This window comes from Tenrec ecaudatus, chromosome 2 (genome assembly GCF_050624435.1).
Source record: "Tenrec ecaudatus isolate mTenEca1 chromosome 2, mTenEca1.hap1, whole genome shotgun sequence".
Taxonomy (NCBI): Eukaryota; Metazoa; Chordata; class Mammalia; order Afrosoricida; family Tenrecidae; genus Tenrec; species Tenrec ecaudatus.
In genome coordinates, this window is record NC_134531.1 from 144601973 (window position 1) to 144627133 (window position 25161).

General features: G+C 42.1%; 1 protein-coding gene and 2 pseudogenes across 1 annotated transcript in view; 1 reads left to right on the plus strand and 2 right to left on the minus strand.

Moving 5' to 3' along the window:
- The window catches only part of ETF1 (eukaryotic translation termination factor 1), a 25796-nt gene extending 16564 nt beyond the window's left edge, over positions 1 to 9232 (minus strand). The window contains exons 1-2 of the mRNA XM_075541624.1: positions 9077 to 9232; positions 8815 to 8918 (exon numbers count right to left, since the gene is read on the minus strand). Of these exons, the coding sequence (XP_075397739.1) occupies positions 8815 to 8900 (86 nt within the window). The 5' untranslated portion in view covers positions 8901 to 8918; positions 9077 to 9232. The remainder of the gene's footprint in view (positions 1 to 8814; positions 8919 to 9076) is intronic.
- Positions 2289 to 2488, plus strand: LOC142441018 (ubiquitin-like protein 5 pseudogene; annotated as a pseudogene).
- On the minus strand, positions 8919 to 19393 carry LOC142440136 (large ribosomal subunit protein eL8 pseudogene; annotated as a pseudogene).
- Between the last annotated feature and the right edge of the window lie 5768 nt (positions 19394 to 25161).

The following is a 25161-nucleotide window of genomic DNA, read 5'->3' on the forward strand; positions in this document are numbered from 1 at the left end:
CTCTCGTGGAGATTTAGAGCATGTGCCCCCAATGCAGCTCTCATAGTGCTCGATGACTGAGTGGTGCCTAGGATGCCAAGGTCCAGGTTTTTATTACAGGTCCCCTTCAAGCTCGCATCCACAGTTCACAAAGCTCAACCTCACGTCTCAGCCAACTAATTTCTGGTAAAACATGAGCTACCAGAATATGGATCACTAGCTTAAAACCAATCAATTCCTCACAAATTTCTATCCAGTTCTAAACAATGGATTTTCTATTTGCCTTCTATCAAGGGCAAAAAATGCAACAAGTGCAAAGAGCTAAGTTTAAACCTTTAATCAAAGACTTTTTTGATAAAATTTAATATGGGAAACAGAATAGATGGGTGGTTGGGAAGACACATTTTAGAACCATAAAGGTTTGCATCCATGCCCCCTCTTTTAAGTACCACTGACTCAGTCCCAACCATAGTGATCCTATGCACACTAGAACGAAACACTGCCTTGGTCCATTGTTCCTATGACTGAGCTCCTATTTTACTCTTACTGGCTTCATGACCTTGGAGACTTTACATGGTTTCCTTTGGACTGGTTTAATCATTATTGGATTACCTGAGTCACACACAACTCACTGCTAATGCATGGGGATTGCAATGCTTAGCAAGGCTGCATGAATTGAACTACCTCATTGGGATTCTAAGGCAGTACATCTTTATAGAAGCAGACTGCTATGTTGTTGTCCTGTTGAATGGCTAGGGGGTTACAACTACTGGCCTTCAAACAGCCGAATAATTTAAGCACTATGCCACCAGGGTTCCTTGTTATTGAAATACAGGTCACACCAAATCTTCTAACAGAATAAAAGACACAATCATCCTTACAGACAAAACCACCCCACCACCCAAAATGGCACACCACCTCATTGTGGTTTTATTTTGTCATTTATAAGGGAGAACCAGAAAATCAGTCCCTTCCAAAACTTTTAACTATGCTTTATCACATAGCTTGGATGACTTCTCCCACATGTGTGTATTGTAATATAGAGCAGGCTCAAGGTCACTAATATCTTCTAATTAGCAACCTCAAATGGATCTGAGCTCTGACTGACCACTGCTAGCCAACAGAGCCACAGGTTTGCAAGTCTACCACGTACCTTTCTTGATCAGTATGGAAACACTCTTCAAATAAAACAAAGCCACGCTATGTATTAATCTTTCTAATACTCAAATGAGCTTCTGGGGAGCAGCAAGTTATTTCCCTCACCACCACTGCTCATTAAGAACAAACAGGTTTAGTACTCATGCTTTTCCTTGCATACTGCAAATGGTTTCCCTTTATCTTTGTGTCTGGTCGCAGCACACCTGCAATCTCCTGGAGCAAAAGTCCTTCTTTCAGAACAGAATGGGAGACCTATCTTTACAGCAAAAGAAAAACTAATCAAAGAGCCAGGCAGTGTGGTTTAACAGTTAAGATGACAGGTCTTTTGAAATCAGAAAAATGGGCACAGCATCCACAACTGCCCCTTATTGGGCAAGCTACTTAATCTTGCTGTACTTCAATTGCTTTGCTCTGAAACAGAATTGCAATTAAAAAAAAAAGGGGGGGGGGAAGAAGAAAAAATTGTTACTCATCTAACCATCTTTAGAAAATGCTTGATTACTTCATTAAAATATATCTTAGCTATGAATTTCTAATTATGAATCTTTTCTTAAGAGGCACCTTGCTCTAATAGCTACAGGGCCAAAAGATGTCAGAAAATGGAACTAGCCTGAAGAGAACTTCAGCAAAAAGTTAAAAAAAATCAATACGTTATTTTCAAGGTTACATATGAAGCCACCCATGTACACTACACTGCAATACACTATCCATCAACCAATACAAAGCTGTTGAGTATCAGTCTAGGCTTAATCAAGAATGGATTTCAAAAGTGGCAAATAAGGGACAGCTCCATTTCACCACTGTAGCAAATAATATTAACATTTTCCTTCACTAGAAGACTTATGTATAACCCACCATAAGTAGCTCAGCAATCCACTCCCATAAAATCTACAGCTTAGAAAACCTATAGGATAATTGAACATTCCCTCACAGAAGAGTCACAAGGAAGGGACAAGCCAGTCAGGGTGCAGCATAGCAGACAAAACACACAATATTCCTCTACTTCTTTAATGCTTCCTCCTGGCCACTATCATGACCCCAGTTCTACCTTACAAATCGGCTGGACCAAAGCATGTACACTGGGTGCAGATAAGAATACAGGACAGATAAACCCCTCAGGAATGGTGTCTGGGCTTAGAGTTCAAGCCAGGATGACTGAGGTGGTTTGCAAGGACCATCTAGGGAAGAAGGCCCACATCAAAAGCAAACTGATGAAACCAATGGGTATCTTAAGCAGCTGATTGCAGAACAAGATGTTCCTAAGAAGTGGTACACCATCTTTACAGACCACATGTGTCTGGTCAACTATGAAATCCACGATGGGGTGAATCTGGAGTTTTATTACCAATAAGGCAGAATTCCTTCTTCCTCCTCTGCCCTGCTTCTCCCTACCCACACTGGTATAGACATTTGTTTTTAAGAACATTAATAGGACCACAGAAATGTGGGTGAAGGGTGATGCCGGACATGATAAAATAATAATAATCTATAAATTATCAAGGGTTCATGAGGAAGGGGGGGTGGGGAGGGATGAACTAATACGAAGGGCTCAAGTAGAAGACTGTGATAAGAGTTGTACAAGCCCCCAATAAAATGAATGTTTTTTTAAAAAAACCAAACCCTAGTAAAAACTAAGATGCTTTAAAAAACAAAACAAAGCCCTCAGGAACGATGGGAGTAGTGATACTATGAAGGTAAGGGAAAGGTGAGGGGAGAAGGGGGAAATCAATCACAATGATGTATTAACACCCCGCCCCCAGCCATGACAAACAACAGAAACATGGGTGAAGGGAGACAGCTGATGGTTTAAGACAGAGGTTCTCAACCTGTGGGTTGCCAGGGTAGCCGGATTCATAACAGTATCAAAATTAGTTATGAAGTAGCAACAAAAATAATGTTATGGTTGGGGGAGTCACCACAAAATGCAGAACTGTATTAAAGGGTTGTGTAATTAGGAAGGTTGAGAACCACTGAGCAAGAGGCTGACTCAATAGCAGTTGTCCACCTGAGTAGACACACAACCCCTTGCTTTTTGACAATGTCCCAAACCTCATTTAGTACCCTGCTCATGACTTAGCACCCATTGATCTTGCTCATGGCCACATGCTTACATTACACCCTCTTAACATATTGTGTTATTCTGCATTTAATATGGGGCTGAAAACAGTTCATAACACTATTCCAGTTTCAGAAGATGTCCTCATTTTATTATGCATTTCTTTCACAACAAGCCCTTAGAATCTGAAAGGATTACAGTAAGAGTAAAGATAGGAAGGACACAAACAGGGGAAAAAGACAAGTTTTCATTCCTGGACAGACAGTAGCCAAAGCTGTTAATAAAAGGGAACTTCACCATGTTATGCAAGAACAATGCTCTATAATAATCTTTCCAACCTGCTGGAGAAAAGAGCTTTGAATCTCCTTAAAACCTTCTCCCCATCACTGAGTACAGGTTGCAGAATTAAGAGATTCCTACAGAATGTATCTCAGGAGAAGGTTCTATACTGGATCACTGGAGAATAGGTTGCACAAGAAATGTCTGCTGTCCAAGTCCTGAGTAGGCCAGATCCAGCTGTGAGTCCAGGCAGTGTTCCTCAGCACAGCCCCAACGCTAAACTGAAAGAAAAAGGGTTCTCTGCAATAAGGGCCCAACTGATGCGTGAATGTGCAAGGTAACTTTTACACTGTAATCTTTCAGGGCGCTCTGCCCTAATTAGCATCCTAATTAGACACTCTTGATTACCTAGAAGTGTGTCTGGAGCAAGCCTTCCTTCCCTGCTATTACAATGAGAAGTCTGTGAAGACTTGACAAAGACAGTATGATTGTTTATCAGGCCCATAGAACATAGAACACCATGGCCGGGAGGACTGGCTCTGAGTTGAAACAGGCACTTATAGGGGACTTCACTTTTCTTCCAGTATGCATTCTCATCTCTACCAATTCTTTGCTTTCACTTCTTTCTCCCTTTCATTATGGGGCCAAATATGTTGGTGTATCTGTATCCCAATGTGATTCTCCATATCCCCATCCCTAACGTATACAAAAGAGCATTCTTTATGTGGCAAGTGTGAGGCTAGGCACTTTCGGCTGCATAATCTCAATGAACTGTTACCACTAATGTCAAGCTTATTGTCAATAGTGAACCAAAGCTTGAATAAAAAAACTTGCCCTTGGTAGCGGTTCTACATTTCTTCTTTGATAATTTTAAGATATTTTTAATTCTTGGCTTTCTCTTGGAGTCTTATCTATTGGAGACAGAAAAAGGAAAAAAGTCAGAGGTGAGGATAAAAGCTCTCTAAAAGTTTGATTATTGATTGGTTCAGGTATAAATGTTAAAGTTAACAAATTGGTCTTGGGAGGAATATTTAAAAAGATGTACTGACAGCGTAAGACATGACAAAAAAATCTATAAATTATCAAGGGTTCATGAAGGAGGCAGGTTGGGGAGGGAGGGGGAAAATGAGGAGCTGGTAACAAGGGTTCAAGTAGAAAGCAAATGTTTTGAGAATGATGATGGCAACAAATGTACAAATGTGCTTGACACATAGATGCATGTCTGGATTGTGATGAGTTATATGAGCCCCCAATAAAATGATTAAAATCATGTACCATACTTTAATTTATTCAAACCACATAGATTACATAATCTACAAGGGAAGCTTTACAAGGAGCCCTGTTGGCATAGTGGTTACACGTTGGGTTATTGGCCATAAGGCCAGGAGTCTAAAAACTACCTATTCTGGTAAAGTTACAGCCTTGGAATGCCTCAAAGGCAGTTCTACCCTGTCCTATAAATTGCATTGCTATGAGTTGGCATTCATTCAAAGACAGCGAGTTTCTTTCTCATGAAAATGAGAAGACCCCTGATAAATTATTTGTAAGATTGAAAAACTTAACTGATCCAATCATCTCACCAACATTTCTAAATTTCAGTTAAACAGAATGTGAGAACTTTCACAGAGATTTTAAAAACTGAGTCTTTTTTGAAGCAAAAAAGGAAGGACACATGTGACCTGGAAATTTATTTTTAACTATACAGTAAGCTTTAAAATGTCCACACATTACAATAGAAGCCTCAGCCACATTGATCTTCAAGCATGGAAGAGGTCTGTCTGAACTCTCATTGTATCTAGAATATACAAGGTTCCTGGCTAAAGATAAATAAAATATGCTAACACCCACAGACAAAACTTACCAATTAACCTTGTTTGTTCCTTTGTCACACCCACCACTGTCTTCGCTAGAAAAGATGTCGATTATGATTCCACTCCCTGGAAACCATACAGCCCTCAACATAGTTTCTGGGGCTACCTCTTGCCCACACAAAACGAAAAGAAAACAACAACATCCTACGTCAGACCTGAAAATAATCTAGGCAAAAACCATACATCATCCCTCCTCCCAAGTCTCTTACATACCTTTCATCTTATGTTCACACGCTTCACTTCCTTATGCAGGAAACCTGCAAACATGGCTCCATTCACATGGCCCTAGTTTGTTTTGGCTTATGTACAGGTTTGTCCTCATTAAGCCAACTCTGAAGTATATACCAGGAATACTCAAAAAACAGAAAAGTACCATCAACTTTAGGTGAGGCTTAAGTACAGAACAACTGACTGGGTTATTTTCACTACTACACACCAAAGACTAAAATTCACCCAGGCTTAGAGGAAACAAAACAGGTATTCCACCCAACTTGATTTCAAATTAAATGTTTAAAATGCCTTTCAACTTTCAAGATTAATGATGTTGGCTACCAAACACAATCTTACCAAGCTAATTTTAGCAATTTAAAAACACACAGAGTTCACAGTCTGTGCAAATCTAGTCTTGGACTTGAATGAACATACACAAATATAAATCCATGTGTAATATGGCACGTGGTTCAAGTCCTGGACCCTGCAACATTGTAACTCTGTGACATTGTGGATAGCAAGTTACTTAACCTTCCATTCTTGGCTTCCTTATGTGTCAACTGGTAACATTATTTTAAGTATTAGATGATATAATTCAGCACAATGTGTACCAACACACCAAGTGTTCAATAAACTGTGCTCATTTTGTTCATACTGAAAATGTCCATAACTTAATTTCAAAATCACTTATTCCAGTAGAGTCTGGTCACTGTATAAACAAAGCAATCCTGATTCTCCAAACAGAATTCTATACATGTGTGTGGGTGAAAGAGGGATTTCATTTTCAAAATAATTCCAAGAAAAATGTCTGCAACAACTCAGCCATGAAAACACAACGTTACTATTCCCAAGAAGAAAATGGTGCCAACTGGGATTTCTGACCAGAATAAACTTCAGATATTTTAAGTAAGAAAACCAAGATTTAAAATTTTCATGGGCTCTAGATACAACTAAGCCTTGACTACAAGCATGGGGTGAAGGCACAAAGCAGCAGCAAAGTAAGACACAACTATCAACGGCATTTAGAGAAAGACTGCGCAGCTATCATTCAATGTAAATGCTCACATTAAACCTGTCATTCACGAAAGTTGTGCTTATGAACATTTTTAGCATACTTTAAATTTAATAAACTTTGCTAAACAAGGACATAAAACCTTTAACAGCTTAATGAGAAGCTGAAGCGTTTCAAGTCATTAAGTATCATGGCTAGAAACAAATTAAGAACAAGTTTCCTTCAAACAGCAGAGAGGAATGCTGTAACTTGCTAGGCTGTTCACTAGTAATGAGACAAATTACAGTTCTGAATTCGTATTTCAATCTGCTCCAGGGTACATAACATACAAAGTTCTGATGTACAAATCTGTTCATGCAAATAAACTGTAATCTAAAAGGCCTCCAAATGAGAACAAATCTACAGTTCACCCTTAAACAACATGCCAACAATAAATCAATCCAAGGGTTCAAGTAACACAACAAAAATTCTAGTGAAATTAAAGACTAGGTATATGTCATAATGGGTCTTGGCTTATATTGCCCCTCCTATACAAAAATTCTCAAGAAGTCCTGGTAACATATTGGTTACAAAATGGGCCTTTAACCACAAGGTTAGCAGGTTGAAATCACCAGCTCTGTGGAAGAAAAAGGCGGCTTTCTACTTACAGTTACTATCTCAGAAACCGATATGGTCAGTTCTACCCTCCAGAGTCGCTCTAAGTTGGAATCTAGTCAGCGGTGGGTTTGCTTGGCTTATACAAGTATTCTCACGCTTCGGGGATAATTCACTTTACTACATGGGTCAGGACCACCTGTGTAAAAATTCCTATAAGAGTTAACAAGGGCTAATTATTACAAAGAAAAACCCCGTGGAACTAATAAATCGCCACCTTCAATTCAAAGTAACTTACCTATAGTACACTAGTGAGTCAAAGCCCAAGTTATTGAATAGGGCCAACTTTCAGAAGACTCATTCCAAATCCCTCCCTAATTTATTAAGAACAAAACACGATCGCAAAACCAGTCAGCTAACCTCGAGCTGACAGTGGAATTATGGACATCCCAATTCATAATAAAGAGTTTGGGAGGTGACCATGCTATCATTGCAAACCTAGTGGTCAGAGACAAACTTAGGCTGGAAAACATAAAGTCTAATTCTTGTGCTGAAATCAACTTTCCACAAGGCCTAGGGCAAGCCACACTGCTATTCTAAGAATGCTCAGACATACAAATATGTTATGTTCCAAATAAGTTTTTTGGGGTCATTTCCTGTAAGTAAAAAGTTTTATGACTGGCCAAAACACAAAACTAAAAAAACAGGAATACTTGTGGCACCTTTCTTAAATGAGCATATTTGGGGAGGGAGGAGCATATTGCGAGTTTTTTTTTAATTACCTATTATTTCTGCAACAAACACACCAAGTTTCTAACAAAATTCAAAACCCACGTAATCCAGATTTGAATTTCAAATCCCATCAGGCACTTCTATAGTGGTACCCTCAGAAATTCCAGAGAATGGCCACCAGGATCCTGTTGTTACAAGCTCTTTATCAAAAGGTCCCACAACCCTTATCTCTGAGTATGAACATCTAGGTACATCAACCAAAAGCCTACACACATCGCCCCGCCCCACCCTCCACGCAGGCTGTTGGCATTTCCAGATTATAGGTGGGTCTTGGAACAGCTAACACCAAGAAGCTCCAAGATTATCAGAGCCCTTGGGGGAGTCCTCTTGAGGCTGACGAAGACCAAAGGTATCTGGGGGAGTAGAGAGCAGTTGTCCCTAGGCATTTCTCTTTCCTGCCCCATCCAAACTTCAACCACACGGGCCTCGGAGGCCCGGGAGGGGGAGGCCATTTTAATGAAGCCTGGCAAAAGAACGAGAAGGGGAAGAGAGAAAAGCAGGAAAGGGCGTTCAGAAAGGAAAGTTCGCACTTTCCCAGCAGCGCCCGAGTCGGGTGGCAGCACCTGCGGCGTGAGACGTGAGGAGATGGTTCAGGGGCTGAGGAGGGAAGAAAAGTCGCGGTGGACTACCACGCGGGGGGTCGAGCAGTCTGAGCCCTGAGAGCGCGGTCCTTTACCCTCAAGCGGGGGAAAGGACCCCCTCCTGAAGACAACCGCGCTGACCCTCGGCCCTGAGTCACCCAGAGGTCCAGAAGGCGGGAGTTGGCCACTGCCTGGTTCTCATCCGGCCATGCGGCGCGGGGGCGGCCATCCTGAGGGGTCCGGGAACCAAGAGGGCACGGGGGGGCCGGGCGCGGCGCTCACCCGCGGGCCGCCTCCAAGCTCTTGATGAGCTTCTTGATCTTCCAGATCTCCACGTTCCTGTCGGCAGCACTGGGGTCGTCCGCCATCTTCTCGCCTCCTCCTCCCTAGAGCGGCCCGGCAGGGCCCGGAGACACCAAGACCACAGAGTTAGCGCCGCCGCTGGGGCAGAGAGGCCCCCTTCCAGCCACCCCGAACTGCCCTCCTCTCCGCACTCCTTGCGGCCCGCGCGCCGGTCGCCGGCTCTCCCCTCCTCCGGGCTTACCTAAGGGCCCAGTCCTGGGCGGCAGCGGCTGCTCCTCCCCGGCGGCGGCTCCGCGGCGGCGGCGGCGGCTCTGACGTAGGACACCGGCTCCCTCTCTCCAGGCAGCTGCATGTGTTGCAATCCGCTCACATGGGGCCTGTGACATCACTTCCTCCGCCAGGGGCGGAGTGGAAGGCGGCGGGCGGAAGGGAGAGGGCCGGAGGGGGCGAGGGCGGAAGCTCTGCGCACGCCGCGACTCTCCATTGGCTCTCTGCGCGGTGCCCTGCCATGGAACCGTCGATTGGCCACAGCTGGAACGGACCGGCCTTGTGAGGTAGCGCGGGGGGGCGGGAAGGGGGCTTTTCCTTCCGGCCCGGCTAGCCGGGAGAAGGAAGCGGGCGGAAGCCGGTGGCTCTCGCGACGTTACCGGACCCCCGCCGGGCTTGAAGGAGGGGCGGTTCTTAAAGGGCGAGGCGCCGCGTCTTCCTCGGCATCTTCCTCCTCCGGGAAGGAACGGGCCTGTGGGGCTGTGCGACGTGCCGCCGTGTGGCCCGACCCTGACAGGCTATTTGAATGACGCCCGAGAAACCTCAGAGTAGCGCTTCGCGTTGAGAGGCTTCGTCGGTGACCAGTTGCTCAGGCGGGCATACGTCACAGCAGCTGCGCGGACTCCTGTTCGGATCCCGGATCAGTGTGTTCTGTCAGGAGCTCTTTCCCCTCCCACCCCTCAGGGCCGTGGAGGAAAACCGCTCACGGCTTGCAGTCTGTGGGATGGGAAAAGGGGCTGCCCGAGGTCGGAGGTGTCTGCCCTCATGAGTCGTTTGGTCTGAGAGGTTGAGAGTGGAGATGGGAAGAGTTTTGAAGTAAGATGGGTAGCTTTATAAGAATTTTATTATCTTTTCGAGTTAGATTTTTTTAGTTGGCTACCTTATTTCAGTTGGTTTCTTGCAAATGTTTGTGCTAGATCCCTTTTTCCTGGGAACACAGGGCAGAACAAAATCGGTAACAGTGCCGCTCCTCGTGGCTCTTACAATCTAGTTGGGTCTAGAACTCATTGGGATTTCATACTTTGTATAAATAATTGCACAAATATTTAACTGTAGTGAGTTCAGCACCTTCGATGTGAAAAACATGTGAAACAGTTCGCTGTAGATAGATGAGTATAAGTAAGCCCATGCTTTCATTGCTTACTGGGTGCTGCGTCCCTGTCAAGAATTGCAAATTTGAAATTCATATTGTAGGATGCTGGTGTGGAGCTGGGAGTGAAACATACGCCAACCACACTTAGAATCTTTGTAGTGAAAAATGCCAAACTGTTCACTACAAATTAGTAAGGAAGGACAAATAAGCCTTGCTTACTAGGTAACCTAGCATGTCGCATGCAAATGGTAATGTCAGGTGGCAAATGGATTTGTGTGGACTTTGGGTCTGGTTTGCATGTATTCTCAACTTTTCCTGTGTCTTGGAGATGGGGGATAATTACCCTTACAGGGGGAAATTGAGTCAAGGAAAGGTGAAAGGGACTAGCTTAGAGTCACATGGATAGTTTATAGCTTTATAGTTTATAATGAATAGTATCGTGTTCATTATAGCATACCACCACCTCACTAGCTATGCTTCCAAAGAGTGGGGATGCAGATTTTTCTATACAGTAAGTCTTTACTCCAGGAAATGAATTTTCCCCGTTTGGAATCTCAAAGTTTTATTTTATACATTTTCATCTTTTTTTAAACATTTTATTAGGGGCTCATAAAACTCTTATCACAATCCATACATATATACATCAATTGTATAAAGCACATTCGTACATTCTTTGCCCTAATCATTTTCAAAGCATTTGCTCTCCACTTAAGCCCTTTGCATTATACATTTTCATCTTATGAAATAAATAATAACATAATAGTTATTCTACTTATATTTACCACTCATGGTACTTACTAATCTTCTAAAAAAGTAAATAGTCATAAGCACTGCTTATTGACTGACTAGCAATTCGTAGTGTTGTAGTGATTAAAGTGCTTGGCCGCTAATCAAAAGGTTGGCTGTTTGAACCCACCAACTGCTCCACAGGAGAAAACGATGGCAGTCTGTTTCCATAAGAATTCACAGTCTCGGAAACACTTTGGATGAAGTTCTACTCTGTCCTTTCGGCTTCTGTTACAATGGACTTGATGGCTTTGGCTTTCGTTTTTTTTTTTTTACTGACTAGATTATTGTATTCCAAGCTTTTTCCTACTTCATTCTCTTAGCCATTTACTACTTTCTATACTGGGTCTCATCACTTTTTTGTCCATTTGTCATACTATGTGTCCTTCTGTGGTACTGTGATGCTGGAAGTTACATCATTGGTATTTCAAATGCCAGCAGGGATGTCTAGACTGTCTCATGTACTTTCACCATGTTATCAGATGACACCAGTCACTGAAAAAAGGACATCATGATTGGTAGAAGAGCAACAAAAAAGGGGAAAACCCCCAAGATGGATTGACACAGTGACAGCAACAATGCGCTCAAACATAAGAGCAGTGTGAGGATGGTAAAGGGCCAGGCAGTGTTACATTCTGTTGTACACAGGGTCACGGTGCGTCAGACTGATGCAATAGCACCTAACTACAATGGACTGGCTTGCTTTGATCTGCCTTTCCTGCTCATTTAATGATGTAGTTCTTGTTACTGCATTGCTTCAGATTAATTTTTGATGGCTTTATAGGCTTTCTAGACCAGCTCCCTGGCTTACTCTTCTGTGACTCAGGCTGAAACAAACACAATGACAACAAGGTAGAATTGCTTGAATCCTTGAAACTTGGCAATTATCAAGAATGCCACATGGGTTTCAGAAGATTCCAGACGCAGGCAGTTTAACTATAGCCCATAGAATTTATTTGCTTTCTTGCTGCAAATTCACAGTCTCTGCGGTCAGTTGGAGATAACTATGTTAAAGGTAAAGGCTGGAATGGATTTCCAACAGAAGTAGTTTAAGAGAAATGGAATTAAAAAAAAAGAGAAATGGAATAGGGTTACTATTGCTTCCAACAAGGAGAAGGCTTCAAAATGGGACCTTGATGATTCTGTCTAGGATGAACCTCCTGTAATATAAGAAGAAACAGATTTTCTAAACTGCTGTATAGTGACTAGAATAAGTAACAGAGCACACCTTCATTCTCTAAGAAAAGAAGGAATCATGCCTGCTGGTACCAGAACTTCCTTCTCAGCTCTAAAACATTAGGCAATAAAGTTAGACATTAAGACAAAGGAGACATTCCCAGCTAGTGAGTAGAATGGCCGAGAAAGGAAAGGGATGGATTTGAGAATTTTAATGTAGAGGTGGGAAGTGGGAGCTGATAGTATTAATGACTATATAACCCCACTCGAGGGGAATGGCAGAATTGTAGGTGAATGGTGTAAGATATGGCACAAAAAGGGGGTTCCCAGGAGGTAGGTAGCAGTAGGGGGATAGAAGACGGAGCTGATATCAAGGAGTTGAAGAAGAAAGAAAATGTTTTGAAACTGATTGTGGTAGTAATTGTACCACAAGATAATGCTTGATGTGATTGAACTGTGGAATGTTATTATATCTGTAACAGCTCCCAATAAAATTATTTTAAAAGATTGTCAGATACTGAAGGCTTAATGAATGGAATCTGAACTTTGTCTGCGATAGTACTGGAGGATAGGCCCTTGAAGTGGAGGGCACTTGAAGAAGCTGAATTTCTCAAGGGTGGAGTCAACAACAACATTGTGAAGATGACTTCAGGACTGGCCAAGGTAAGGAAAGTGATTGTGGGAAGCTTTGTTCACTCTTCTGGAGGTTAGAATTGTTAGAAAGAAGGTTGATAGAGGATGTTATGATTGTTAAAGCTAGGCAGCCTAAGGGTTTAACTTGGACTCTGGTCTTTAACCTGGGTAATTCATTTCTTAGGTTTCACAGAATCCGTTTTTTTAATCTGTAAATGGGGATGTGCTTACAGTTTAGTTTTTTTCCATCTCATGCATGTTTAGGTTATGAGTGTACTTTGTAGAGTTTTCAAGGATGAGATGTTTTAGAAGCAGACCACCAAGCCTGTTTTCTGAGGCTTATCTAGAAGGGTTCAAAGCATGAAACTTTTGGCTAGTTGACTGAAAACTTAATTGTTTGCACCAGCCAAGGGTATGACAGTGGAGTGAATTACTTAATATAGCCCTTTTAGCTATTTGTGGTCTTGTGACTCTCACACAGTGATTGGGTAGAACTATACAAATAAATTGTTTGAGGCCCATCAAAGGGATTGGACAGCTTGTAAACAATACAGTAAGGTGTATGGAACCCTTGTAGGAGTTGGACCTTGTAAATAGGTTATATGAAATACTAATAAGGACATTGATCAGTTTTGCCATCCAACTAGGATAAAATGAGTGATCCAGAAGTGGAACAGAAGAGACCTCACTACCATCAAGACAGAAGAGTCAGGAGCTGGGTCATCCTTTGGACCCAAGGTCCTTGCACTGAGAACTCTTACACCCAGGAGACAGAGAGGGAACAGTAACACCAGAAATAGTGTAAGTTGGAGAGAAGCAGCCAGTAGAGAAATTGTGGCAAAAATAGCAGCAGTTTGACTGCGTCTCCCAAAGACCAGTTCAAGCTTGCATAGTGGCACAATGAGCTTTATCACCTGAGGAGTAAGAGAGACAGGAAGCTTGCTAGTGGAGTAGGGTGCTAAAGAGCTTGGTATCATTTAATGGTCCATGGCAGAGACTCGGACAAAGGTCCAAGATATGAGGACCAGAGAGAGGCCTGTCATGGGCATGGCTGACAAAAAGCTTGTGTGATTTAAAAACTATCCTGAGTCATTCCTGGCCCTGGATGGTAACCTTTGCTTCCCTAGTAAGCCTTATAGCAATAACATTGATATCATATGCAAATACAATTTTGATTAAGATCATCCAACAATGGTTGCAGGGATCTGCCAGAGGTTCAGGCTGGATTCAGAAGAGAGCATAGAATAAGGGATATCATTGATGATATCAGATGGATCTTGGAAAGAATACTAGAAAGATGTTTACTAGCGTTTTACTGACTACACCTAGGCATTAAACTATGGATCATAACAGATTATGAATAATCTTGAAGAGTGAGAATTGCAGAACACTTCATTGTATTCATGCAGAATCTACACTGGCCAGGAGCCAATTGTGCAAACCACTGCATGGTTTAAAATCAGGAAAAGGGTGTGTCTGTGTCGGGGTTGTATCCACTTACCATACTTACTCAATTTGTATGCTGAGTAGATAATCAGAGAAGTTGGATTATATTAAGAAGAATGTGGCATCAGGATTGGAGGAAGACTTATTAACCTGATATATGCAGATGACACAGCCTTGCTTGTTGAAAGTGATAATTTGAGGCACTGGCTGATGGAGATAAAAAATTGCAGCCTTCAGTATGCATTGCAACTCAAGGTAAAGAAGACCAAAATCTTCACAGGTAGCATCATAATGAATGGAGAAAAGATTGAAGTTGTCAAGGATTTTGTCTTGCTTGAATCCACAACCTGCTCATGGAAGTAGCAATCAAAAGACAAGATGTATTAGGTAACTCTTTAGAGCACTGAAAGCAAGGATGTTCTTTGAGGTAACATCAGGTCAGGTGCTCTGGACCCAAGCCATGGTATTTTCAGTTGCCTCATATGCATGTGAAAGTTGGACATTCTATAAGGAAGACAAGAAAGAGAAGAATTGATACGTTTGAATTGTGTTCACGAACAATACTGAAAGCACTATGGACTGCTAACAGGACACACAATGCTATCTTGGAAGAAGTACATCCCGAGTGCTCCTTAGAAGTGAGGATGGTGATTTTTAACTTATCTTGCATATTTTGAACATGTCAGAAGAGACCAGTCCTTGGAGGACATCAAGTAGAGGGACAGTGAAAAAGAGGAAGGTCCTCCAGGAGATAAGTTGATACAATGGCTACAACAATGGGATCAAGCAGAGGAACAACTCTGAGGATGGCGAGGAACTGGGCAATGTTTCATTCTGTCGTGCATAGGGTCTTATGGGTTGGAACTGACAAATCCTATAACTGAGTATGGTCTTTGAGTTCATGTGATCATTGTAACGAATTATTGAACCTAGCTGAGAAGTAGCGCTGTGGGAGGAATGACTGGTGTCAAAACTGATAAAATGTTTGGAGAGGGGTCTGTCTAACCTCCACATCAGGACTCAACTCATGCTGATGTTGATTCCCTCTGGTATGACAATGTAGAACTACTATTAGATTAAAAAAAAAAAAACTTAGTAAAGTGTCTGGTACTATTCCAGTGGTAAATTCCTTTAATTTTTTAGTTTCCTTTAATACCACCTACTCCTTCATTTCACTATTTTCTATACTTACTTGTTGAGAACTAAGGGGTTAGTTATTTCATTCCCCAGAAGAAAATTAATTTGAGAGACTAAAGGTAGAGAAGATCCAAATTATGTTGGCAGGGGTGGGGGGAAGGAACTTTTGGAATTTGTTTTATGGTAGAAAGAAGAGACAGTAGAATAGGTATGTGGGATTGTCCTGGCTTTGGTGGCTGTTAATAATTGTTAGAAATTTGTGACTTTCCAGAGTTTAAAGTGTTAGGTGTGTACATACCTAAGCTATATTAAACCTCAAACCAAACGCTGACACTGAGTTGATTTTGACTTATAACAACTCTGTAGGACAGGGTAGCTCTGCCCCATGGGGTTTCCAAGGCTACAGACTTTACTGTAGCAGACAGTGCATCATTCTCCACAGAGTGGCTGGTGGATTTGAACTATCACCGTATCATATCTCAGCCAAATTGCTCAATCACTGCACCACCAAGCTCTTTAAACTTTATTAGAATGAATTTTTTTCTCTGGGTCTAGGCATCTGGACAATTATGTGTGTTTTCTGTGGCCCTACTTCAAAAAGTTCTATATATGATTTTGTTTCAAAATGAAGGAAAGATGAGTCTGTGCCTAGAGAAATAATAGTTTGCAAAACTCTTAAGACTATCTCTGAAATGCCTCATGAAGTATATCAATAAAGGAGTGCTTAAATTGGAGGGGGTGGGGTAAAAAAAAAAGGAGTGCTTATTTGTCCTTAAGCATAACGAAGTTGAGGAATGCCATTTTACACATTCCATTCTTAAGTAAATCTTATAAAAATTACAGTCCAAGGAAGCGGACCTAAAGTATAATGATAAAAAAAACTATCAAGCACAGGATTTAAGGTTTGTGTAAATGGATTTAATCTGGTTGCTTTTATCTCCCGTGCAATGTTTGTGAAAGTGATTTGAAATCACTAAATGGAAGGTATCATGTACTTAGTCTCCTGTGAACACCTAGTGGTAAATTGTAACCCTTCAGTGAGTGGGAGGGGACACGTGAACTAAATGACAGCTGTTTCCTCTTTATTTAATGTTTACATGAATTGATTTTGTGCAATTGGATGTTGTCCTTGTTGTGCTGTTGTTAGATACCACAGAGTTGATTCTGACCCCTAACAAGCCTATGCACTAGACTTCTGATCAGCAGGGTATTGAGTTTTGGAAACCCACTTGGAAACTGCCAGGGGAAGTTCTATGGAATCGATTCAATGGCAGTGAATTTTGAATTTATTAAAGAGTTATTTTTTTAGGCATTGCAAAAACAACATGAGGGGCCTCCTCTGACCTCTGACTTGCCTATTGCTATGAGGCTGAGGTCAGACAAGCTTTCAACCTCCATCCTCCTTTACCTAATTCTGATAAGGTTAGAGTTGTTCCTCCGAAGGCACTCTTAACTTCTATGCTGGGTTTCATAATTCATTCCTGTGGTAATAATTTATTTTAGAAGAGTTAATACAATACCAGACCAGTCCCACAGAAACTCACAAAACTGAGGAAATGTCTCGTGTGGGGGTGAGTGTTGCTCAGTCTAAAATCTAAAAGTCAGGCCAAGGTGAGGCAAATGCAGAGTCCAGAGTCAGAAGCCAAAAATGTCCAAAGTCAGAGTAGGTCTTCTGCCAAAGCTGTCAGGAAATAAAGGTCTGGCTTTCCAGGTGAGGTGTGTGTTAGAACTGTTTGTTGGTACCATTATATATCCAAGGAAAACAAAGTCATATCCTTTTCTAAAGTGGGATCTTAAAGATGCCTATAGGGAAATAAAAGTTATGGCTTGGCTCACACCCTTTACTAATCCCATTTTATTACTGGACATTAGTAGAGAATGCCCTACAAAATAGGTTATAGCCATAAGCATGTAAAGTCCAGAATTATATAAGGAATTATGGCTAGACAGGCTATATTAATAGATGAAACTCAGTTGTAATGGCCACACAGAACTCACAGGCAAAATTCACAAGCATGGGAGTTTATTAGGGAAGTTACCAGTAACTACAAGTCAGAAGCAGTTAATAGGATATAGTCATTGGTCCACAGTGCTGCCTCTGCTCAGCCAGCATGCAAGTCTCTGATCCTCCGCCTCTTAGCCATGTGGTCCCTTGGCCTCTGCTTCCTTGCATCTGAAAGCCCATCTGCTGCTCTGCCTGTCTCATAATCTCTGTGCTATGTCCTGTCCCATGGTCTCAATGCCACAGCCCCTGTAACTCTGGCCTTGGCCTATACCACATCACAGCTGTTGAACATGCCCTTGGATAGCTCTTCTGATACCCTGGGACTCTTGTTTCTGAGATGGCACAAAGGAATGGCTTTGATGGAGGTGTGGTTTTTGTCTTTCAGCAGACCATACCCCCAGGAAAACAGGGTGGTGGCTGGGTTCATACCATACGTCCCATCTTAGCATTGTAACATAAAACTCCTCCAAGAAGGACTCAAACCGTAGGCACTGCTGTTGTTAGGTGCCTGAGTTGGTTCCAACCCATAGCAACCCTCTGCACAACAGGACACACTGTACAGTCCTGTGCCATCCTCACAATTGTTCCTATGCCTGAGCCCATTGATGCAACCACTGTGTCAGTCATCTCGTCGAAGACCTTTCTTTTTCTCTGACCTTCCATTTTACCAAAGATAATGTTCTTCTCCAGTGACTCCTCTCTCCTGACATGCCCAAAGTATGGAATATGAAGTCTTGCCATCCTTGCTTCTAAGGAGCACTCTGGCCTTATTTCTTCCAGCACGTATCAGTTTATCCTTTTAGTATTCCATGTACTTTAAATACCAACACCACAATTCAAATGCATCAAAAACTACACGCAATAGAGGCAACAATTTATATCACAAGGGTTTGTGGCTAAAAGGGTCATTTTATACCAGGTGTTCTGATAGTTATATTTAAGAGTGCTCCCTTTAGAGGCACATACCAAAATATTGAATGAAATATCTAGGTTTTGCTTTAAAATAAATCGAGGGAAGGTGGGGGAAAGGATTAGAAAAGAATAAAGACTTGAACATTAAAAAGCTACAATATGATTATGAGAGTTGAGTGTGGGCAGTGTGGGAAAGGATCAGAGGAGGTGGGTAGACCAAGGATGCTTAGGAGATACATGGTCAGGATTGAGATGATGGCAAGAGAGAAGAGGATGGAGAGGCTATTGCTTGCATTTAAAGCAGGGTTTTTTGAAGGACTAGTTGTATTTGTTATGTACAAAAACCAGCCATGCGCAAGCCAGCCCAACATTGTGGCAAGTTCTTTGGCTTTGGCTTTTTCCAACTTGGCGATTTGGGTCACTGGCCCGCGGCCCAGCACATTGCCACCCCAGTGGCGGGGGATCTCATCAAACCTGTCATTATAGTTGGTCCTGATGGCTTCCACCAGCTTTGTCAAGGCTCCTTGTCTTCCTAGTTTACCTGTGTGAAGGTGACAGTAGTGCAGGTCTTCCCGTGCAACAGGTGCCCCAGCTGGGCCTTGCTCTTGATGATGCAGTAGGGGGCCCCCATTTTACAGCACAGGGCCTGCAGGAAGACCACCAGCTAGCTCAATGGGGTCCACGTCGTGTGATCACCACCAGCTGAGCCTTCTTGTTGTTCACCAGAGTGGTGATGGTGTTGATCCCCGCACGCAGGACAGGCAGCCTCTTGGTGGAGAAATCCCCTTTGCCCGGACCAACAGCCTCTGCTGCTTCTCTGGCCGGTACTTGTGAGCCAGCTGGGTGGCTGTCTGGTGCTCCAAGGCCTGGGTGAACTGGTTGATGGCAGGCGGCACCTTCAGCCGCTTGTACAGGACGGCGCACTGGCACTGCAGCCACCGGACAAAACAGGTGAGGTCCCTCAGGCTGGATGCCCTGGCTGATGCTGAAGTTCTTGGACCGCTTCTTGAACGGGGTTCACCCCTTTCTTGGCCTCCTGCTTTTTCACGACGGCCTGCACAGGGGCCACGTTCTTGCCCTTGGCTGCCTTTCCTTTCGGCATCTTGGCTGGCAGGACAAGAGAGCTAAACCAGTCAGGTTTTAAGTAAGATTGTTGATTTTCCATTGAAGAAATTTATGGTTCTGAACTTTTTTTAGACTTTCACCAACAAGTGAAAGCAGTGGATTATTTCGTCAGGAAAGTAAAGTTCACATCCTGTATCGTATACCAGTGAGTTATGGACTCCCCTAAAGCTCATCTATGCGGACTCCACACGTATGGTCCATCTCCATCTCCCCCCACTCTCCATCTTTTGGGTCATGAGAACCAAGATTTTCAGTTTAAGAGCCTGTGATTTAGGTGAAACCTGTTATTTCCCTGTGCTCACTAAAGGTTTAGCACCTGTAATTACTAAAGGTCAATTCAGTGTTCATATGTACTCTTTAGTGTGAAGGTCGTTTCCTGATCTGCTGTAGCGAAAACATATGTGCCAGTGGCTCTCTGTATTTATTATATTTTTACCACATTAACTTGTCAGCAATGAACTGTTTTGTTCTACTGAAACACTTGTTTCTTATGGTTGTACTTTCTGTTATTGCTAAAGTAAGACAACTGTCATAAATCAGCGATAAGATCATGTCACCCTACATCTTTTCTGCCAATAGGCCAGCTTTCACCGAATTCTGTATTCTGATGTTACATGCCAAGGAAAAGGAGAAAAGCCTTTTAAAAAGACAACCTTAGGATGGAAATGACTATAGTCGCAGTTATACCTGAAACAGAGTGAAGGGTCTTTATTTCCAACATTTCAGTGTCTCACATTTTTTTCATGCATCATCTGTAAACAGTTACTTTTATCTTTACTGCTCCTTGCTAGTTCTCTAGAACAAATGTTATATTAAAAATAAAGCCACCTCCATAGACGGTTAAGTGTCATCAACCTAGGTGAGTCAGAATGACTTTATACACAAGACTACTTATTAAGCATATCTTTATAATGAAACATCTTCATTCACTAATAACGTACCACTTGTCTAATATTGCTAATGTGTACCTGATTGAGGACAAGCAATAATCAGGCAAATTCTAAGGACTGTTCTGGTTGACAAATAGCCCATACCCTTCAAAAATATCCTGACAAAAAAGGCCAAGGAACCATGGAACCATCCTTAAAGAAAACCTAAGGGTAGTGTAGCAAAAATGAAACAACTTTCCTTTAGTTCTTAAATGCTTCCTCCCCTCCACTCTCATGATCTCAATTCTACCTTACATATCTGGCTAGACCAGAGGATACAGACTGGCACAGATAGGAACTGGAAACACAGGGCAGACAGATCAGATGCTCCAGTTCTTTTTGCAATGGACAGAGGAACCCTTCAGGACCAGTGGTGAGTGGCGATACTGGGAGGGTAGAGGTAAAGTGAAGTACAAAGGGGAAACTGATTACAAGTATCTACATATAATCCCCTTGGGGGGAGGGTGGACAACAGAGAAGTGGGTGAAGGGAGAAATCAGTGTAAGACATGACAAAATAATAAATTATCAAGGGTTCATGGAGGGAGGGGGGTGTCGGGAACGGAGGGGAAAAAATGAGCTGATACCAAGGGCTCAAGTAGAAAGAAAATGTTTTGAGAATGAAGGCAACAAATGTATAAACATGCTTGACACATGGATGTATATACAGATTGTGAGTTGTACGAACCCCCAATAAAATTAAAAGAAAAAATGCCATTTGTGGTCTTGAGTATGAAAAGAAATTTGAGTGAGAGCAGCTTGAATACAAGCTCTTTGCAGTCCCCTAGATAATAGCACATTACTAATGTTAAATTCTGACTTGGGTTGTTCAGAATCTTGTGCTTACAGCATACACACTAAAACGTTTAGCTATGATAGTGTTATATTGAGAGGAAAAGTGTGTAAAGTTTGAGCTGACTGGAAAGTTGGCAGTTTGAACTTATCCAACAAAACATAAGCTTGCTGATGGCAGTGAATCAATTGTCAGTGTACTTATAAAGAAAACAAATGTGGTCAAATGTTCATTGGTTAATCTAGGTGAAAGGTTGTGTGGATACATAATATTTTTATTCCTTTTCTAAGAATGGATGTGGTGCAATAAATTACTTGATAAGTACCAGGCATCAAAGAACAAAAAATCATATCATTGACTGCACACCTCCATGATAGGATCGCTGAAGACAAATGGGTGCATAAGCAAATGTGGTGAAGAAAGCTGATGGTGCCCGGCTATCAAAAGAGATAGTGTCTGGGGTCTTAAAGGCTTGAAGGTGAACAAGTGGCCATCTAGCTCAGAAGCAAAAAAGCCCACATGGAAGAAGCACACCGGCCAATGCGATCACAAGGTGCCAAGGGACCAGGTATAAGGCATCATGCAAAAAAAAGATATGTGTGTATGTATGTGTATATATATATGTGTATATATGTATATATACCATATTAAATGAAGGGGGAAGTGCAGAGTGGAGACCCAAGGCCCAAGTGTCGGCCAATGGAGATCCCCTCATAGAGAGGTTTAGGAGATGGGTTAATTAGGGTGTGAGGTAGTACTGATGAAGAACACAGCTTTCCCCCAGATCCTGGATGCTTCCTCCCCCCAACTACCATGATCCAAATTCTACCTTGCAGGGCTGGATAGGACAGAGGCTGTACACTGGTACATATGAGGGCTGGAGGTACAGGGAATCCAGGGTGGATGATACCTTCAGGACCAAGGGTGTGAGGGACGATGCTGGGAGAGTGGAGGGTGAGTGGGTTGGAAAGGGGGAACTGATTACAAGGATCCACATGTGACCTCTTCCCTGGGAGAGGGACAGCAGAGAAGGGGGGAAGGGAGACTCCGGATAGGGCAAGATATGACAAAATAACGACGTATAAATTACCAAGGGCACATGAGGGAGGGGGGAAAGGGGAGGGAGGGAAAAAAAAAAGAGGACCTGATGCAAGGGGCTTAAGTGGAAAGCAAATGCCTTGAGAATGATTGGGGCAGGGAATGTATGGATGTGCTTTATACAATTGATGTATGTATGTATATGTATGGATGGTGATGATTTGTATGAGTCCCTAATAAAGTATAAAAAAAGTAAAGAGGAGAAAAAAATGATTAGGGCAAAGACTGTACAGATGTGCTTTATACAATTGATGTATGTATATGTATGAACTGTGATAAGAATTGTATGAGCCCCAATAAATTGTTTAAAATAAAAAGAAAGAAAAATTACTTGATAAGGCTTTTGCAGCCTTAACTCCCACCAAACTGGTAGGGGACTAAACAAATTGGGTGTTTTTTTTTTTTTCAATTAAAAGATTTTATTGAGGACTCATACATTGATTGCATCAGGCAATTTTCTATATTTGTTGCTTCATTTTTTTCTAGACATTTACTTTCTACTCAGTCCTTGGTATCAGCCCCCCTCCCTTTTTTTCCTTAAAGCTTGAGTAAGAGAAGGTGGACGATGTGTTGTAATTGTAAACAACTTGGAATTCAAATGTGATTGGCCAGTTTTGCCAACTTGCTTTGTATAAAATGAGCCATCTCAGATAAAGATGGTTCTCATCACCTTATGAGCCAGGAGTGGACACATACTTGTGTACTGAACTTCTATCTAATGATAAAGTTGTGACATCAGAGCAGCAGCTGCACCACCACGGACTGGAGAGGCCCAAACCAAGGCCAGTTAATTGTCTTCAGGTAGGTTGTCTTCTAGTGGAGTGCCTCCAGGCATGTAACGGGGGACTATCTGCTGTCCTTCAGAGCTAGAGCTGCATAGTACCTTTGGGCTGAGATTTAAGCAATTATCAATAGTACTAAGGGTTTCATAACATTGCTTAAACTGGGCAGAAGCCAAGGACCCAAGAAAGACCTAACTGTCTGCCTGAGTGGAAAGAGGCTGTAGTGACCAAAGAACTGTTAACGTATTTCTACTCAACTTGCTACCTATATCACCCCAGAATTTTATGGTCTGTGAGTTGTGTGGCCATTGCAATCAGTTACCTAACTGAGCTGAGTAGACTGCTGTAGGAAGAAGTGATGGTGTCCAAATTGGTATAGAGAACACAGACATGTCTTCTCTTCATAGGAAAGGGCCTTGGGCAGTTGATGTAGATTTTCTTGGAGTAGACAGATCAGATGCCCCAGTTCTTTTTGCAATGAATTCTAAATTTTCTTTTTTTGAAGAACTAGTTTTAGGCTTTTGGTTTGTATTAAATTTGTGTGCCTGTGTGTGTGTACATGTGTGCACACACGCCTGTGTGTGCATGCCATGCAGTTTGCCACTCTGAACTGTCTACTGTGATGCAGACATTCGCAGTTGACAGATGGCCTACTGTCGGAACTCAGGCTGGATGTGACTATGCCACGTGGCCAGAGCTGTCCAGCTGAGCTCGGCTGGCAGCCTGTGTCCATGGAATTCTAAATTTTCTTAACAAAAAGTTGATGGGAAAGTGGCATTATTCTCTTCACCTTACATAGAAATGAGTCAACATGAAACCGATTACATCTAGGAAGCATAAATCACAGGATTTGTAAGTTAATTTTTCCAGTTGCTCCTCTCCCCCCTTGGCTAGCTCAGGAAAATTCCATGTTAAATTTTTATCTTAAGTGCCACCAATCTTCACTTGGATTTTTCCAATTTCTTTTTAAAGCTACATAACCATGGTTTCTGGAAATGGCATGGCTTCCAGGCTAGTATGTTTTAGAGACCAAATTTCTAAAATGGAAAAATGAAAAGACCCAGGCTTTTGGACAGTTGGGATTGAGGTCACTCACTTGTTATATGCATTTCATAAAAAATAGGGATACCTATAAACTTTTTTAGCAAGAGCCAGACATTGTAGGCTAGGGCGAAAATGCAAAGATGGTGAAGGTCAGCTCATGTGACACAAACAGGGAAACAAAATACCAAGGTGTAGTTTAGGGCGTGGAGACCATTTGAAACTTGCAATGAAGTGCTTTACACTGAAGTGGCTGTGGTGCTGTGGAGATGGTGATTCTGGATGTATCAAGAACGTTAAGATTTGTGTAGGAGTAATTTACTAAAATCAGACTGCTTAAGAAGTTGGTGCAAGAGGGAAATTCGTCTAGAGTATTTGTTTGAGTAGCTGAGGCCTACCCAGATCTTCCTGCTTTTTAACAACTCAAATTTTGTTTAGATGTTGGGGTCCTCTTTCCAGTCCCAAGAAAAATTTTTGGTCAATTCCATTATTTTCCAATTTCTGATAAGACTTTTTGCATCCCTTTGTACAAGCTGATTTTAAATCAGGGTACTTTAGAAATTCACGAGGGCCTTTGAATTATCATACAGTTTGGGCAATAGTATAGGCAAATGGGCAAGAGCTAACTAGAGAACCAAAACTTCAACATGCCGCACAACAGCACCTAATGGACTATTTGTATATCCATTAAGACAAAATGGGTGAGAACTTGAGCACATTTTCTAGATGAATTCCTAGCAGCATTCACAATTCACAGGAAGGTGATTCTTTGTGATTTTTCAATTTTTTTTAGAGTGGAATTTTTATATTGAATTAAAAAAAACTACCCATGATCTTCACTAATACCTGGAATTTAATTTCTAGATGCTACACACCATTTTAAAAGGAAACATTTTATTTGATTTTTTTAGTCTAAAACCACGTTCTTGATGGCACACTCCTGGGCAGGTTGGGAGACTTGCGGGGTAAAATTTCAATAGTCCTGGTGGTATAGTGAATTGCACATTGGGCTAAGAGCAATGTTAACAGTTTGAACCTGCCAGCTGCTCCAAAGAAAGGTGGGGTTTTCTAGTCCTTTGAAGATTTGGGTTGCCATTAGAATTT